This window comes from Dreissena polymorpha, chromosome 1 (assembly GCF_020536995.1).
Source record: "Dreissena polymorpha isolate Duluth1 chromosome 1, UMN_Dpol_1.0, whole genome shotgun sequence".
NCBI lineage: Eukaryota > Metazoa > Mollusca > Bivalvia > Myida > Dreissenidae > Dreissena > Dreissena polymorpha.
The window spans coordinates 124,812,716-124,830,460 of NC_068355.1; the positions used below are offsets into that span (position 1 = coordinate 124,812,716).

Here is a 17,745-nt window from a genome sequence, read left to right on the forward strand (position 1 = left end):
AAAATTGCGCGAAACGTCGAATTTTGGGGAAAAAATTGTGCGAAAAGCTGGATTTGGGGGAAAATGAAGAAAGTCTAAAATAATCAAGTTAACATATTTTACTGTTTTTAAAACAAATTTCAAGGCAACAGATAATTTAGTTATGCAATATTTTTTCTATTTTCTACAGTGCATCAGGTTAACTTATATATGCTGAGGGGAAAAAAATTCCCAGGGAAAAGGGCTGATTTTCGGCGAGTCCCAAAGAAGGAAAAAAAAACCTGCAGTCATGATCAATATACCTATGAAGTTTCATTATCCTAGACGTAAGCATTCTTGAGTTATCATCTGGAAACCATTTTACTATTTCAAGTCACTGTGACATTGACCTTTGACCTAGTGACCTGAAAATCTATAGGGGTCATCTGCCAGTCATGATCAATGTACCTATGAAGTTTCATGATCCTAGGCCTTAGCGTTCTTGAGTCATCATCCGGAAACTATGTTACTATTTCAAGTAACTGTGACCTTTGACCTAGTGACCTGAAAATTAATAGGGGTCATCTGCGAGTCATGATCAATGTACCTATGAAGTTTCATGATCCTATCCTTAGCTTTCTTGAGTTATCATCCGGAAACCATCTGGTGGACGGACTGACCAACCGACATGTGCAAAACAATATACCCCCTCTGCTTCGAAGGGGGGCATAAAAAAAGTCTGATAAAGAGAGACAACTCGAAATCAAAATGTGCATTGTTACTGATTGTTCATAGTTACATAGTTGTTTCAAAATCAATGTATTTTTAGTTGTGGCGACCTTGATCTTGGAGATATTGACGTAATTCTTTCGTGCGACACACTGTCCAATAATGGTGAACAAATGTGCCAAATGATTTTAAAATGTCACAATGAATGACAATTTAATGGCCCAGACAAGCTCATTTATGGCCATTTTTGACCTTCAAACTCAAATTGTGACCTTGACCATGGAGATATCGACGTAATTCTTTCGCGCAACACACCGTCTAATGATGGTGAACAAATGTGCCAAATGATTTTAAAATCTCACAATGAATCACAAAGAAATGGCCCGGACAAGCTCATTTATGGCCATTTTCAAACTCAAATTGTGACCTTGACCTTGGAGATATTGACATAATTCTTACGCGCAACACACCGTCTAACATCAAACAATGAACAACAGAGTTATGGCACGGACAAGCTTGTTCAGCCCGCCAGCCCGCCCGCCGACATTCGTTTATCTAATAACCATTTTTTTTCTTCGAAAAACCTGGTTAACCAGACTAAGTACAGTAGGTCACACATCTACATTGTGCATGCCAGATGAAGGCAGTGTCATAAGATTGCACAAAATTTAGTATTGTAAACGCTCTACAAATTCCATTAAAGAGACAATGGCATAACCTAGACCCATGATCTTAAGACCTGGTAATTTACACGACATTAACATCTAGTTGATCGTGTATGAATGGAATCAACGACATATGGACTGGACAATCACCATTTCATACAAAGCTGCTGAAGTCTGTTTTTAGCCCAAACATAGATTTCTGTAGTGTAAAAACTTGATAATATTTTATTACTCAGTATGAGGAATTAATTTCAAGAGCAAACCAGTTTAAAAACACATTTATTGAAAATGTTATTACCTGATCATGTTAACCCAAAATAATATGTAAAAAAAAAGTGAACAAGTAAAAACCAACATCAATGCCCGATATGTATCTGTAAGTAATGCCACAATCATGTAAATTATAATACCAGTATCATACAGGAACACAATAGGTAAGAACCGTAAAATATCAAATAAACAAGATGAACAAATAAGCAATAATTACTCTATATTTTCTGAAACTTACAGATAATGACTTTGGAAGTGTCCAAAATTCAGAAACACAAAAATATTTCCAAAAGTCAGTATCTTAAAATTTAGAGTCACCCTGACAATTTACCTATCGCATTAACATGCGGTTGGGATATTCCTTGGTGTAACCTTACTCACCAAATGGTTTGATCAATGATAGCATGTTCTTGTAAATTTCACGCCTTAAAAGTATTAGTGGCTTGAAGATATGTTTGCAATCAATTAAGAACTATTTCATATTTGTTATTTTGTTTTGGAGAAACGTTTTCAAAGGATAAACTTTGACCACTCGTACACCAAAAAAATGAGCATTTGATACAATACTGGATAATGAACTTTTTATTATTAAATTCAACTTAAATAAACTGTGTTAATTATGATTTAGTAGTTTGCTTTTGAATCATACTTAACTTTTTGAGAAGAGGCATAATGACTTACCGCAGTAGACAACTCAATTGTTTACATGCACTTATTTAGGTAACACTTATATTCAAAAGTACATTGTAATCAATTTTCATAATTGACATTAATTTGTTCTTGACCCAATGCAAAAAAGCATTATTACCAAAAAACTGTGAATTAATTATGCAGAACTTATTGGTTTCTCAAGCTATAGAGTGAAACAATTGTTTACCAAATAAAGCAAAGATCACAGTCCACAGACTTCTTGCAATGATCTGCCCGGTTTTATAACCGCCATCCCTTTGAAAAATTGCATGCCATTTTTTCGTCACCAGAATATCACAACTAGATAGTATTCTCATAGAATTGAACTTTCTTAAAAGTTTAAGTCAATTACAATAAAGTAACATCTCAGTGTCCAAAATAAAAGTAAAACATACATTTATTTTGGCTTAAAATGAGTGTCCGAATTCTTCTAGTGTCAGAAAATTAGAGTAATTACTGTACGGTTATATATGAACAAAAGTAAACAAGTGAAAAAAAACATCAATGCCCAATAATTATGTGAGTAATGCCACAAACATGAAACAAACATAAAAGGCTAGAACAAAAAAATATCAGTTTAAAGCACCTTGTGAAGTTGATCAGATCTTCTGTGATTGATCAGATGTCTGTGAAGTATGAACACTCAAATGTCAGTACCTGTATATGGATATTCGATATAGTCATAAGCTAAATCTCCTTATTATATGTTGGTAAACAAATCCTGAAATAAACTTACTTACTCTTTTACTAAGAAAAACATTAAATGTTCATAATCTTAATACAAAACATTGATCTCCAAACAGATTATTTCTTCAAAATGTAACATTGTCTACGGTAGCTATTACAACATCGATTATAAAATGTTCATAAATATACATGTAATTACAAACTGCTACACTATAATTTGAGGTTGAAAGTAAAACAATTACGAGCTAAATAAAAACAACGACATTTACAGGTATAAGATTTCTTCTCTCAAAAGGAGTAATTTACTTAACTGCTCCCATTCATTTAAAAAATGATTTTAATAATTATACGATGATCGCATGTTTTTTTATTTTGTCTCTGACCTGGCATAAATGAGACCAACACACAAACAAGGTAGGCTATTTACCCTGTTCTTATATAAAAGGCAAAATAAAGCTTTGCACATGTCCTGGGGGGCTTATGTCCGGATCCCGTTATAATTTTCCATAATACCTAGACTCAATTGATAGTCTTAAATTTGTAAAGAAAGCTCCAAGACCTATTTCAAACAAACAATTCTTCATGTATCAGACTTTAATTATTATTTAACTCAGAATTGCTTTTTCTCTTAAAGAGAGTTAAGTTCAATTACCTTAAATAACATCACAATTAAGAATTCTATATAAATTCAAACACGCATTGCTTACTGATCTGTCAGTGAATGAACAAGTTCATATTACAATGATGTACATGTATATCAATTATTATTGCTAGAGCACAAATTTACTGGGGCAATCTTGAATTTAAGTCTTATTGGATGGTGAATTTTGAATCTGATCTTAATGGAGCTGTCAGAGACAGTGTACAGCGGGTACATTTTTGCCAAAAAGGGTAAAGTTACATTTCCATTTTATTAGTTATAGTTATTTGTTAATTAGTAATCTCATTGTATGTCCTTTCTTTCCATCCGTCCGCCATTCTATATGGCTTCTTGTGCACAGAATAACTCTATAAAGTATTAAAGGGATTCAACATATATTTCATAAAACGATGGAAGGCATAAAGAGGAAAAGCAGAGTACAAGTCAGGACACAAAGAGCTTATTGCCCTTTAGTGAATTTTCCTGTGTGAAGCATAAATCCCTTTGTATTGAAGGTATTAAAATAAAACTTTGTACATTTATAGAGGACATTGAGAAGAAGTGCACAGTACTAAAACCACAACTCTCTAATCAGTATTTTAGGAGTTATTGCTTATATTTTTTTAGTCCATTCGTCATGTTGTACACAACTTAGTAAGTAATATAGTGATTGAAGGCATTAAGAGGAAAAAAACAAGTATTGCCATTCAATTTGGCAGTTAACAATAAATCTATAGCACATTTTGCTCACATACAAAAATAGTAAATGCACTATTGAACTACTGCATAAAAACACAACCAATATAAGAAGCACGTCAATGAACAGATGCAAAGACAACTAGGTTAAATATAAACATAAAAGACAAGTATTTTCAATGCCCTTATGGTTAGATAAGTAGATTGACATTTTGTTCAACTAATACTGGTTCATGTACACAACTTAATATCACAACCAACAAAACGAAAGTTAAATATTAACAGAAGCACTGTGATCTACTTCCAATCAACGTCTTTATTTTCAGCCGATGTCTGTCCTTGCCCTCTGGCAGGAATCCTTATGGCCTTTCTTCCAATGCTCTTTCTGGCACGCTTCAGTACAGTAGCGGGCCAGTCTACATGCTCCACAGTAACGAAACTTCCCACATTCGCCATATATTTTCCGGCAACTTGGTGATGAACAAAATATGTAAACCTGGTCTTGTTCTTGTAAATCATTCAGCTTTTCTTTCGGATCCCAGTTTTTAAAAGCCTCCAACGCAACCTTCTCGTCAGATAGAACTTTGTTAATCTCCAAAAAGTTTCTATGCAGCTGCAGAATACTGCATTTGTGTGAACTTGAGTCCAACATTCTCAAAACTTTCTCTCTGAACAACTTATAGGCACTAGACCTAGCCACCTGCTTCCTAATGTTTTCAGTGCCGCAGACTGACACGGACAAGAGCAGCTGTGAGCTTGTCAAGAGAACATTTATTGCGTGAAGGGAAAAAACCCTTGAAGCACATTTAGATCTAATTTCAAGAAAAATATCTTTCATCAAGCCATATTTTACAAAAAATTCCACGCTGTCTGTACGGCCGACATACAGCAACCTCAAGATTGCTTCGAGACAGAGTGCGGTCAGGTTAGAATCTTCAGACTGTCTCACGCCCCGATACAAAACAGGCACAATCTTCAATTGATGTTCACTGAACCTCTTGATAACCCTAATATTGCACATGGACTCCAAAAACAGCCTCATCAGACATGTGAAATTCATTTTTAAATGACACTTGCATGACAACTTGTCTACCTTGATGAGGAAACCAACTAGCCGATCTGACCCGATCTCACCCAAACACTGCATCACCCGCCAGTAGTTAAGCTTGTGTTTGAGCTTTGAACTGAACTTCATCTTTTCCAGTGTGTCACATGATGAGGTTAGACTGTCGTAGTCAGCATCTGTCAACTGCTGCAGGATTTCCTCAACATACTGCTCTATGGTCCTAATCGCTGCCATTCCTGCAGAAAAATAAAAACAAGAGGTCTATTACACGCATAAATATCGTACGATTCCATCATATTGAGCGTCTCCTGCTATCTATCGGTTTCTTTACGTTAAGAACAAGATTCTCGTGATGACGTCACACACGCGACGAGTATCTTGTTTCACTAAAATTTCTTCGCTTGAAAATAAATACAGACACAACCAAAATGAGGAAGTAACAAGTATTATTGCATACCAAAATCTTACTTCAACTGATATAATTTAAATTTATCTCTACTGCAGTATTCCATTTTTTTGGTCATCTTCATTAAACTTACACATAAATTGCAAAGTGAAGCAGTCAACTGTGCTCGTGTTAACGCAACACTTGTATTTGATTTATTTTCAAGAAAATACTTTTTTCTAAAGAAAATACTTTTTCCTAATTCTCAGAAAATGTTATATGAAAATGAGAAACAATCTACCATAAGAACTGTGTGCGCATATTGGGAAAAAAGGTGACATGAAGATCTACACATGTTCAGCAGAAATACCCCGTCCTGATTGGACACCAATTTTATCAAATCTTTAAAAAAACCATATACAGTCTACTCTCATTTTCTCAACATCGGATATCTCGATATGTCAAAGTAAGCTCAATGTCTCATTTTTTTTCCTTCTTTATCTATATAAATAAACATCGCTTATCTCGATTTTCGTTATGTCGATATAAAATTTTGTCCCGAGTCTCGATTTTGCATGTATTTACTGTGGTTTATCTCGAAGTGCGAATAACTGTTCCAGTGTCGGCAAAAGGTGAGAAAAATTGTCTCTGATACTTCACTGTCCCGCTTCGCCTGGCTGCTCCCGATACTGTGCGGTAGGAAATTGATCCGTTAATTGCATCACTGATTACACGTGTGTTATGTCGTCAGCCATTATCACTTGAGTAAGGCCTGTCACTTTTTAACATCAATTAACTGCAATTAATACACAGCCTGCCCAAAGGCCGAAAGACTAATTGTTTTTACAAACAACATTCCAAAATGCATTGAGTTATATTTTTGCGTATATAAACCGTTGCAAATTTACAGAATGTTGTTCTATCAGTCAAAAGTCATTATCATGGCTTACTTGAAAGAATATTTCAAACTACAAAATATACATGTACAGTTCAGTATTCCGGAACGTGATTTACGCATGTTCAGATGGAAATCCCTCGTCTTGATTGGAGGTCAATTGCATCATAACTTTAAATAGTAACATTACCGGATGTTTACTCGACAGTTTAGAAAAATTATAACCGCATGTGTTCATGCAATTCTGTAATACTTAAAACGTCATTTTAAGCATTTAAATAGCAAAATTAATCTTGCCACGTAAAAACGCGTATATATCAGGTAGAGAGTATTATGCCACACGGTGACGGCTTTAGTTAGACGACTTAGCAGGTATTTAAATGTTAAAAACAAGGTAAATTTTTGTCTCATTTTTTCTTTGAAAACGCCTAATCGGATATCTCGAACTCTCGTTATTTCGATATTTTTTCTTCTTCCCGCTGACTTCGAGATAACGAGAGTGGACTGTACGCCAAAATTTATTTGAACAAATGGCGAATGTTTGTGTTTATGCAATTCTTGAGCACTTTTATGTGTCCATGTTGCTCAAAAGAAGAATGACTGATAAATCAGAAACTTATTAAATTGTAAATAGAAGTTGTACAAGTTAAATACATGTAAATGTTTCAGTTTGAACAAAATATGTTCAGAATCAGTTAATTAAATTTTTAAGTTTGTTTTGACTTAATGCCTATTGCAATCAAGCACTCTCCCTTTTTGGTTTGACCTCTCGATATGAGGTAAACACTCGTAAACACTCGGGTAGTGGATGTTACACTACGCGACCCGTGATTTTTGCCTAGTTTGCGAAGTAAAGGCGGGCATTTTGCTTTTTAGGTGGAAAATCACCGCGATTTCACGTGACTCGTCACTCCGACGTCGCGCGAGAGCAAGATAATCTTCGCGCTAAATCCCCTCAATGTTGTGGTGATTCGCTGCGATTCGCCGCAATTCGCCGTGATCGCAGTGACAACGATGACTCGCCAATTCATGCATAGAAACCGAATCGTATCGATAACTTTATACATGTACATAACGCTTCTAATGTTCACAATTATCCGATAATCCAACATCAAAAAAATAATTTTGAACATTTATGTCGGTAAATATGTTTGAGAATTTCATTAAAACAACCATATGACTACGCCATTTTTCAGAAGTGTAAAGAGTACAGCGCATTATGTGGGACACAGCTTTCATTGGACGAGCGTATTTAAATTTAGATTGATACAATACGATCTTACAAAAAAAACGTTTTATTGCGTCATACGCCTTCATGTAAAAAAACGTTTTCCTTCTGGAAATTGTGCTATTAATGCATAATACTATCAAAACATTTTTTTCACACATAAAGCGTTGTAACAAATTAATATACAATTCAAAACAAATATACCATAAGTATAAATGTTCCATTAAATTCCCAAATCAGAACAAAAATTTATAATCCGAAACACACTTCCGATGTTTTAATGTTAACACGACGTTTACAAATGCTTTCAATATAGTCATGTATATTTCCCGACAAAAGAGCGCGAAAATTATGCGGCAATGTACAAGGTCAATGTATACGAGTGTGCAAGTATTGATTTTTTATACAAACTGCGTAGCGCAGAGAACATTGAATTCTGTTGATTTCGGTTAAATGTTTCTTTGGTATTTTTAAAACAGTTATATCGCCAACAATTTGATATTTCTTTTAAAGTCAATTCAAATCAAACACGCCGTATCCGTATCGTTACTGATAGAAGTAAAACATAATACCCTGACTTGTATAGTTTTTTTGTTGTGAGAGACCATCCGAGTAAACGCCGAAAAATATATCCAAACTGTTATTTTTTGACAATGCCCTTTGATCCATTATCGCACTTAATTGGCAGTGCCATCCTGTTGTTTCTGTGATTGTAACATCTTTTCACAGTTTGAACACGTACAAAGAGTGCCAATTAGACACTTGAACAAACACTATCACCCACTGGACAGTACACACTAAATAATCAAATGTTGAGGGTTTTTTGTTTTTGGCGTGAAAACCCAGAGAAATGCATGTACATTATACATCATCATAAATTTATTGAACTCTGCGAACGCTAAGTGGTACGTTGATATACTCGTGTTTTTTTTCAGCAAAACAAACACAATGTTTAACGGCTTTCATATATAGGCAATGATGTAATAACAACAAATTATTTACCACGATGTCATAATAACATGTACTTAAAAAATACAGTTATGTATTTCCGATTTCCGGCTTATCAAGCATTGTGAATGTATATTCAACGCTCGGAAAGTAACGCGAGTAACACGAGTTATCCGCATTGGAGCCTGAAACAGAAAATAAATAAGTATAGCATATTTTAGTTCAAATAATTAGATGTAATCTACCGATTACATTTAACCTTTAAATGAAAGTATTACTTAAACAATTTCCCGTGTCTTAAGGCGCGAATAATTTGCTAAACACTGTTAACAAAAGGGCTAGATATGCACGTTATAATTCTTAATGAAATGCAAAAATAAGTATTAACATAATTAATAACGTCAATTAACACACACGGTAAGATGAAAGTTTAAATGGAAAACTTATATCATATTTATCGTAAATTACCAAATTATTAGTTTCGTCGAAATCAAATACCATGTAAAGAAACAAGGTATTTATAACCGACCAATGACGAAACACTATGCAACTTTCAATTTACACAGTGCTACGCTACATGTATATTGCAACAATATGGAATTTGAACAGTGGTAGTGTATTCGGGCCTGGAATATAATTGATTGTAAGTTTTAATAAACATTCTGCTAATGCAATTAGTTAAATAATGTTTACATGTTATGTTAAATAATTATTGCATGATCATTCTTCTGCGCTGTTATATTAATTTTGAGCCGTTAAAGCTTCCGTCATTACTTCATCACGTTCATGTCGGAACGGGAGTATTTTAGCTAATACGCCCATTGCATACAACAACAACAAAAGCTTTATTATTGCAATGTATAATGTAAGTGTATACATATATGTTACATGTACATGTAATGTAGTGTAACCCTTAATGTAAATCTCTTAAAAAGGTGAACCACGGCGGTTCGCGTTGATTTGCGGTGATTCGCGCTGATTGCGTTACAGCGAGATACATCGCGCGACGGTCGCCGAGACATCACCCAAATTTTCTTGTCGCTCGGAATCACCGCAATTTGTCACGTTGCATCGATTGCGGTGATGTGAGAATCGCGGCAAAAATCACGGGTCGCGTAGTGTATTGCGAGTGTGTATGGAACTATCGGCTTTGCTTGGTTAAACACACTGTAAAAAAAATCTGACATGTATTTGACGGAAATTAAATAAGTATTTGAAGGTAAATCACTTTATATTGCTACATTGTTTGTATTAGTTCAGAAATTCTGTTACTAATTTTCATAACTGCTTGATTCCCGGTAACCGGAGGATACATGTTTGATACATGATGATTTTTTTATGTATCTGTATCTGTTCAAATACGTAGAAGGACCACTTCTGGTATATTTCTACCGGGGGAGGAGGCTTCAGAAGTGATCTTGGAGGGCTTGTTTAAAACCCTCGACTGTCCGTTTGCGCACCACACTTTCTTCCAGATGGTTCCACAACACAAGTGTTTCCATGAAAAAAAGAGTAAAAGAGTTTTTGTACTGGTTTGTTTGAGCACAAGAAATTTTGAATGCACGAGAGTTTTTTGTAATATGTCGGTCTAAAATGTTTGATGATGTATAGTCAGAGTAAGTTTTTACTTTGACAGTTCTTCGTTGAGGTTTAGATGTCAGGTATTCATCTGGGTCCTCTGGCAGCACCATACCCCCTGCGATCTTGTAGAGCATCCCCAAACGATTGTAGATGCGCCGTTCTTGAAGAGAATTCAGTTTTAAAGTATTGAGCATATTAGTAATACTGTAACAAATCCTTCTTCATTGGATTTGTATTAATTCATTGTAAACCGTGCACCAAGACGTTGAACTTTTTCTATTTTGTCAATATCCTTTTTAAGAAAGGGGTCCCATATAATTGAACCATATTCAAGATGAGATTGAAGCAATGCAAAGCTGTTTGATGACATTCAAGGGGACAGTGTTTTAAATTCCGTCTAAGAAACCCGAGCGTTGAGTTGACCTTTTTGCAAATGTTTCCCGGCATACTGTTTAGTTAAGTTTGCATTTTCAAACAAAATATTATTCATTAAACACATGAAAATTTGCTTCTTCGCCTGAATTATTAGTTAAATGCATAAGAAATGTCTAAATCTAGAAGAAAGATGGTTATGATTTCTGTCCGAATCATAAAAATCATCCGGATTTTACTCAAAAGAAGGAGCAGAAAATAATTCGTTGAGACTTAGTTTATGCAAAAGTTACGAGCACAGAAATATTATTTGAATGAATGTACGAAAAGTATCTTTTGCAAATAAGTTGGTATACTCATTCAAGATTTGACCTTTCTTCGTTTCCTCTCAATCCATTACGTAGTTTTTCAGAGAGAACCCCGGGGGCCTGTGATGAATCCGGACCTAGTTATGGCACATACTAAAACGCGGACCAGTCTGCGGACGATATAGATTATATAGTGATCTGCGGACCATATACACAAAGAAGGATTATCGAATCTGCGGACGATATAGACAAAGAAGGATTATCGAATCTGCGGACGATATGAACAAAGAAGGAATCTGCGGACCATATATACAAAGAAGGATTATATCGAATCTGCGGACGATATGAACAAAGAAGGAAACTGCGGACAATATACACAAAGAAGGAAAAATACCATAGTACACTGAATGGTGTGACTGGCTTACAAGAAATGATAATTAAAATATGTTTTGCGTAATTTAAATATGTTTTGCGTTGATTCAATGAAGAAAGGATAATACGATTACATACTTTTTGTAAAACCAAGTTTTATTCCACATCCAATTTTAATAGCAGACATTACGTACTTTATGGATAATTAACACATCAGTTATTTAAGATTTAACAATCTTAATGTTTTCATACTATTCAACTCAATATAGAGCGTCTTTTATTGAATTATACTGTTTATAATATGATTACATTTTTCAATATATGTATTGATTTAATTTTATGTTTTCAGAAGTACAGTTGAAACCATTGTGTGATAAGGGTCATTTGTGAAGGAAAAAAATATATAATAAATGCACCGTTATTGTCTTATATTCTGAAAAAAAAACCTGTTAGGACTCACTATTGTTATCATTTGTCTAGAATTTTGCAATGTAATAGTGTGTATAATATGATCAAAATATATGTGGTTGTATTAACCAAATAATTATCAATTGTAACGTAAAATCTTAAGTTCCAATCTAAATTAATATGCACCCTTAGTGTCCTTTCTGAAGCTATTTAGCGCATTATCGATTATCGTTTGCCTCAAGTACACAAGAAAGTGGCATGTTATTTTAACTAATTTGTGATAAGCTGATAATAATCTTGAGAACAAGTCATCCAGATTACTTAAGCGTAGCCTAACGGTTTTTAGCAGTATATGAATGAAAGAACGTAAATATAACACTTAATAAATTTCAAAGGCAATGTTTTCTAATGACATCTTCACTAATTTCAAAACGTATCACATGCAACTTTAAGTACCTTAAAGCAGTATTTATTGTGTGCAGCAAGGTCGCATATGTAAAATTCATTTAATAAAAAAATAATAGATATCTTCTTTTTTGACGTACGCCTTCTTTGTATGTATGGTCCGCATAATCTTTCTTTGTCTATATCGTCCGCAGATTACTATGTACTCTTTGTATATATGGTCCGCAGATTCCTTCTTTGTCTATATCGTCCGCAGATTCCTTCTTTGTATATATGGTCCGCATAACCTTCTTTGTCTATATCGTCCGCAGATTACCATGTACTTTTTGTATATATGGTCCGCAGATTCCTTCTTTGTCTATATCGTCCGCATATTACTATGTACTCTTTGTATATATGGTCCGCAGATTCCTTCTTTGTGTATATCGTCCGCAGATTCCTTCTTTGTCTATATCGTCCGCAGATTCCTTCTTTGTCTATATCGTCCGCAGATTTCTTCTTTGTCTATATCGTCCGCAGAATCCTTCTTTGTCTATATCGTCCGCAGATTACTATGTACTCTTTGTGTATATGGTCCGCAGATTCCTTCTTTGTGTATATCGTCGATGCCGATGATGATAAGAATTTTGTGAAAATGCGCAAAAATACTCTTACAAAGATAGAATCGGTAAACACATGTATTGATATTAGCGACCGTCGCGATACCATTCCACCTAAAATCATTTTATGGTGGAACGAAAACCTCAAATAAAATATAAATGACAAAAAATGAAATTACGAACAACGTAAAACTACATTCTCAGCATATAGAGGCAGTCAATATACTTTTAAGACATCATTTCGGAAATGAGATTGGCGGCCTTCAACTTTCCGAGAAGGTCGCAAAATTTGACAAAACAACCAATCATTGGGTAACATCTTACCAACACAACAATAAAATTTATTTAATTGACAATTTAGGCCAATACAAGACCCGATGATAGGATAATTCCTGATGGTCTGAAAATACAATTGGCGCAAATTTATGGTGAAGGCGAAGACATCATTAATATAGTTCCGGCAGTGCAAAAACAAGATAATTCCGTCGATTGTGGTCTTTATGCTATTGCGCACGCCACAGCGTTGTGTTTTAGGAAAAAACCTTGTTTTGAATTTATATTTAATTCCTTAAAGTGAAGAGAACATCTTTTGTCTTGTTTAGATTCTGAACATATGAGTGAATTCCCAACAACTAGTAAAACAATCAGTGTTCGACGCAACAATAAAACGAATTCAATATCGATTGATTTATATTGTATTTGTTATTTACCAGCTTGTTTAGGAGATCAAGTTCAATGCGACAAATGAACAAACTGGTTTCACAAGCAATGTGTTAATGCACCTTCTGACATTTCTAATGTTGGTGTGCAATTTGTGTGCCCAAATTGCAACATGCAATAACTTGAAAATGTTTATTCTGTTGTTTTGCTTCCTATTACCATGGTTAACTGTGCTAAATTACATGTTCGATTATGTTACACATTATTCATCATTTTCAAAATTTCTATTATATGAGCCTTGTTCTGAGAAAACTGGGCTTAATGCATGTTCGTAACGTGTAATCCCAGATTAGCCTGTGCAGTCCGCACATGCTAATCAGGGTCGACATTTTCAGCTTTTATTTTTCAATTTCAAGGAAGTCCCTCCTTACCGAAAATCACGTTAAGGCGGAAAGTGTCGTCCTGCACAGGCTAATCTGGGGTGACACTTTACGCACATGCATTAAGCCCAGTTTTCTCGGAACACGGCTCATATATACATTAGCATTCGATAGTTTTGTGCTTGCTTGTCATTGTTTAATAAACAGTAATTGATGATGTTCATGATTGTAATTGTGAACTGTATTGTTTGCACTTTTTGTAACATGCAATAGCTTGTTTATGTGTTGAAATACCTTTTCGTATGCATTACACATTATTTATCATTCTATTATGTATGCATTAATATTCTATAGTAATATATGATGTCTGTTTTTCATTGAGTACATAATAATTCTTTGATGATGCACACGATTTTAATTCTCTACTGTACTGTTCGCACAAATTGCAGCATGTATTTATATTCTATAGCAATATATTCCTGCTTCTCATTGTGTATGTGATCATTCTTAAATGATTGTAATTCTTTAATGTATTGTTACTAAACCTTTAAACCTACGTGTGTTGGTGTTTATGAAAAAATTTGAATTTCCTACAATAATAGCAAAATAACTTAAAAATATTTACTTTCAAATATTCACGTACAAGAACATCACGCGTGAACTATTGCAAAACCATTGTTCAATAACAATCCATATCGTCCGCAGATTCCAGCTTTATTCATATCGTCCGCAGATTCGATATAATCCATCTTTGTCTAAATCGTCCGCAAATTCAATATAATCCTTCTTTGTCTATATGGTCCACAGATCACTATATAATCTATATCGTCCGCAGATTGGTCCGCGTTTTAGTGCGACACCCTAGTTATTTCGGCAACTGAGTTCGGACTGTAGTCACTTCGGCATTCGGAGGTTATTTTGACACTTGAGATTGCCGCGATTTGCCATTGAGATTTTGCTATTTGTATTTTGTAGGCATGTTATCTGTAACTTGGGAAATAATAAAACGGCAGAAATACAGAAACAGATACGGGTATTGAAGTGTAGCAAGGTTTTTGGTCACACGCTTTAAATAAAAAAAAAACTTCAAAAAAGAAACTTTCTCGGTTTACCAAAAAGAAGCCAGCATGTTGTTGCAAAAACATAATTGAATGTATAACTATCCCAAGTTATTTCAAAATCCTTAAATGAAGAGTTAAATTTAATCTCATTGTTACTCTTTTTATTTGACATGAGACAAAATCAAGAAAAGACATAAACTGCACCAAAGAGCAAAACAAAGGCATCAGAAGACTGGGACCAATTTAAACGTTATAAAAGTAAACTACAGAAAGAACTAAGGAATGCACACTGGTCTTACGTGAATGAATACCTTTCAAAGTCCATGGAAGATGGGAATAATAAGTCTTTTTGGAAGTACATATATATAATATCAAAACGTACTGACAATGTGGGTGTATCAGGACTAAAAAGTAACGAAAAATTATATCAGGACAGTCAAAATTCTAAACAACTAGTTCAAATCAGTATTTACCAAGGACGATCCAAAAGAAAGTAACCCGGAGTTAAGTGAACCTTCTTACCCCGAAATAACAGAAATAAATATAACAATTCCTGGTGTAGAAAAATTTCTGAAAGCACTGAATGTAAATAAAGCTAGTGGACCGAATAAAGTACTCCGCCATTGCTCAGAGGAACTTGCACCTGCAGTAACCAATATCTTCCAGTTAAGCCTATCTACAGGTATTCTACCAATAGACTGGAGAAATGCGAACGTTACACCCATATTTAAAAAGGGCAATCGTCATGAAGCTAGCAATTACCGCCCAGTATCCTTAACAAGCGTCTGTTGTTAATTATTAGAACACATCTTATGCCAACACATCTTGAAACATCTAGAGCGATATAACATACATCACTTCAGCACGGATTTCGTAGTGGAAATTCCCGTGAAAACCAGTTAATACTAACTATGGATGATATCATGAAAATGTATGACAAAAAGAAACTAATAGACATGGTTTACCTAGACTTTAGTAAGGCATTTGATACAGTACCACATCGGAAGCTACTTTACAAATTTGAAAATCAGGGAATAAAGGGTAACATCCTAAAATGGATCCAATCATTTCTAATGGAAAGAAGCCACAAAGTTATTGTCGAAGGTGAATCCTCTTCTACATGCACAGTAGACTCCGGAGTGCCCAAGGGTACAGTGCTCGGTCCCCTACAGTTTGTGTGCCATATCAATGATCTTCCGAAAAGTGTAACATCAGAAGTACGTCTCTTTGCCGACAATTGTCTTTTGAATCGACCAATAAACTCTTACGAAGATCATATAAACTTACATAAGGACTTACACTTAAAAAATGATAAAAAAACAACTGGGGAATGAGGTTTAACGAAACAAAGTGTTATCTCATGTCAATGCATAGACAACGTGTACCATCAACGTTTAACTATTTTCTGAACAACTATTTCTTTAAAAAAAGTTGAAGATAATCCATATCTAGAGGTTCAGATCAGTGAAAACTTAAAGTGGTCAACACATATTAATAAAGTCTGTAACATAGCAAGTGTTGTATATTGTGTATTTATTATGCGAGCGTCAACACTAATGTGAAGGCACTATCACAAGATACACGAGCTTCTATTCTACGATTTTATTTTTACATATTTACAGTAGCATATGAGCGTCTATACAGTTGCGCTGCTAGATAGCTTATGCGCAGGGCTTATCATCGGAGCGGGATAAAGCGGGAATCCTTAACACGTGGTTGATCACGTGGTTATTGTAATGTTCTAATAATACAACTGCAAGCAGTATTCTTGGATTCATCAGGAGAAATTTAAGACACAGCAACACAAACTTTAAAGAGCAGGCATACCTATCTATAGTGCGTTCAATTTTAGACTATGCGAACATTGTTTGGGATCCATATCTCCAGAAAGACATCAATAAACTGGAAGGAGTACAACAGCGTGCAGCCCGTTTTGTCTGCAACAATTACCAAAGCAAGAGCAGTGTAACTGAAATGCTCAAAGACCTGGAATGGCAACCATTGAAGGACCGACTTAGAGACCAACGATTGGTCTTCTTTCACAAGATCATCTGCGACCTGGTGGCCGTCCCCGCTGACAATCTTTTAAAAGTCAACAAACGTAAACAACGCAACTCTAATACTAAATCGATCAAACCGGCAACAAGTAACTCTGACATTTACAAAAACTCTTATATTCCACGTTCTATTCGGTATTGGAACTTGTTACCAGACAGTGTAGTGACTTGCACAAAAAACGATCAATTCAAAAGTGTCTTAATTAAATCGTACTACTAACAGTGTAACACCAAAGCGCACACACACACCCTCGATAAGTTTTGCACATAAGTGAGCTAGTTTCGAGTATCATACAGATACAGACCTTAAACTACATTAATCGCTTATGACATATTGGCTAGTGCGAGGAAAAATGATCTGATATTATATTAATTTTTCTAATTCATTATAAAGTTTTGAGCGGAAACAAAAGTATTTACCCATGGGACATTTAACGCAAAGAATTGTTTAAGGTGATTAATATTCTGATGCTAGATTTAACATGCATAACGACGCTTTAAAAATGTACGCATTGGTTAATATATACATGTATTTTACATAAGGTATATACATAATTGAAGTCATTGAATGGAAACCCAATATGCATACTTAGTACATGGATAAACACGCGTGATTTCTATAAGAATGTCTAAACAAACAACAATATAAATGCGATGATAACATACCGTGGTTAACAAATATTAC

At 34.7% G+C, this 17,745-nt stretch overlaps 1 protein-coding gene across 5 annotated transcripts; it reads right to left on the reverse strand.

Annotated features, from left to right (window-relative positions):
- Nucleotides 1–1,614: 1,614 nt before the first annotated feature.
- LOC127848794 (uncharacterized) lies at nt 1,615–11,278 on the reverse strand. Of its 5 annotated transcripts, none has more exons than XM_052381438.1 (3): nt 11,183–11,265; nt 10,486–10,598; nt 1,615–5,637 (listed from the first exon to the last, which is right to left on the reverse strand). In XM_052381438.1, exon 3 carries the CDS (start codon nt 5,633–5,635, stop codon nt 4,658–4,660), a length of 978 nt encoding a protein of 325 aa, XP_052237398.1. In that variant the 5' UTR covers nt 5,636–5,637; nt 10,486–10,598; nt 11,183–11,265; the 3' UTR covers nt 1,615–4,657. The 5 variants fall into 5 exon arrangements, with proteins under 5 accessions (XP_052237398.1, XP_052237391.1, XP_052237375.1 ...); XM_052381431.1 differs by having other exon boundaries at nt 11,167–11,240; XM_052381415.1 differs by lacking the exon at nt 10,486–10,598 and having other exon boundaries at nt 11,167–11,278.
- Between the last annotated feature and the right edge of the window lie 6,467 nt (nt 11,279–17,745).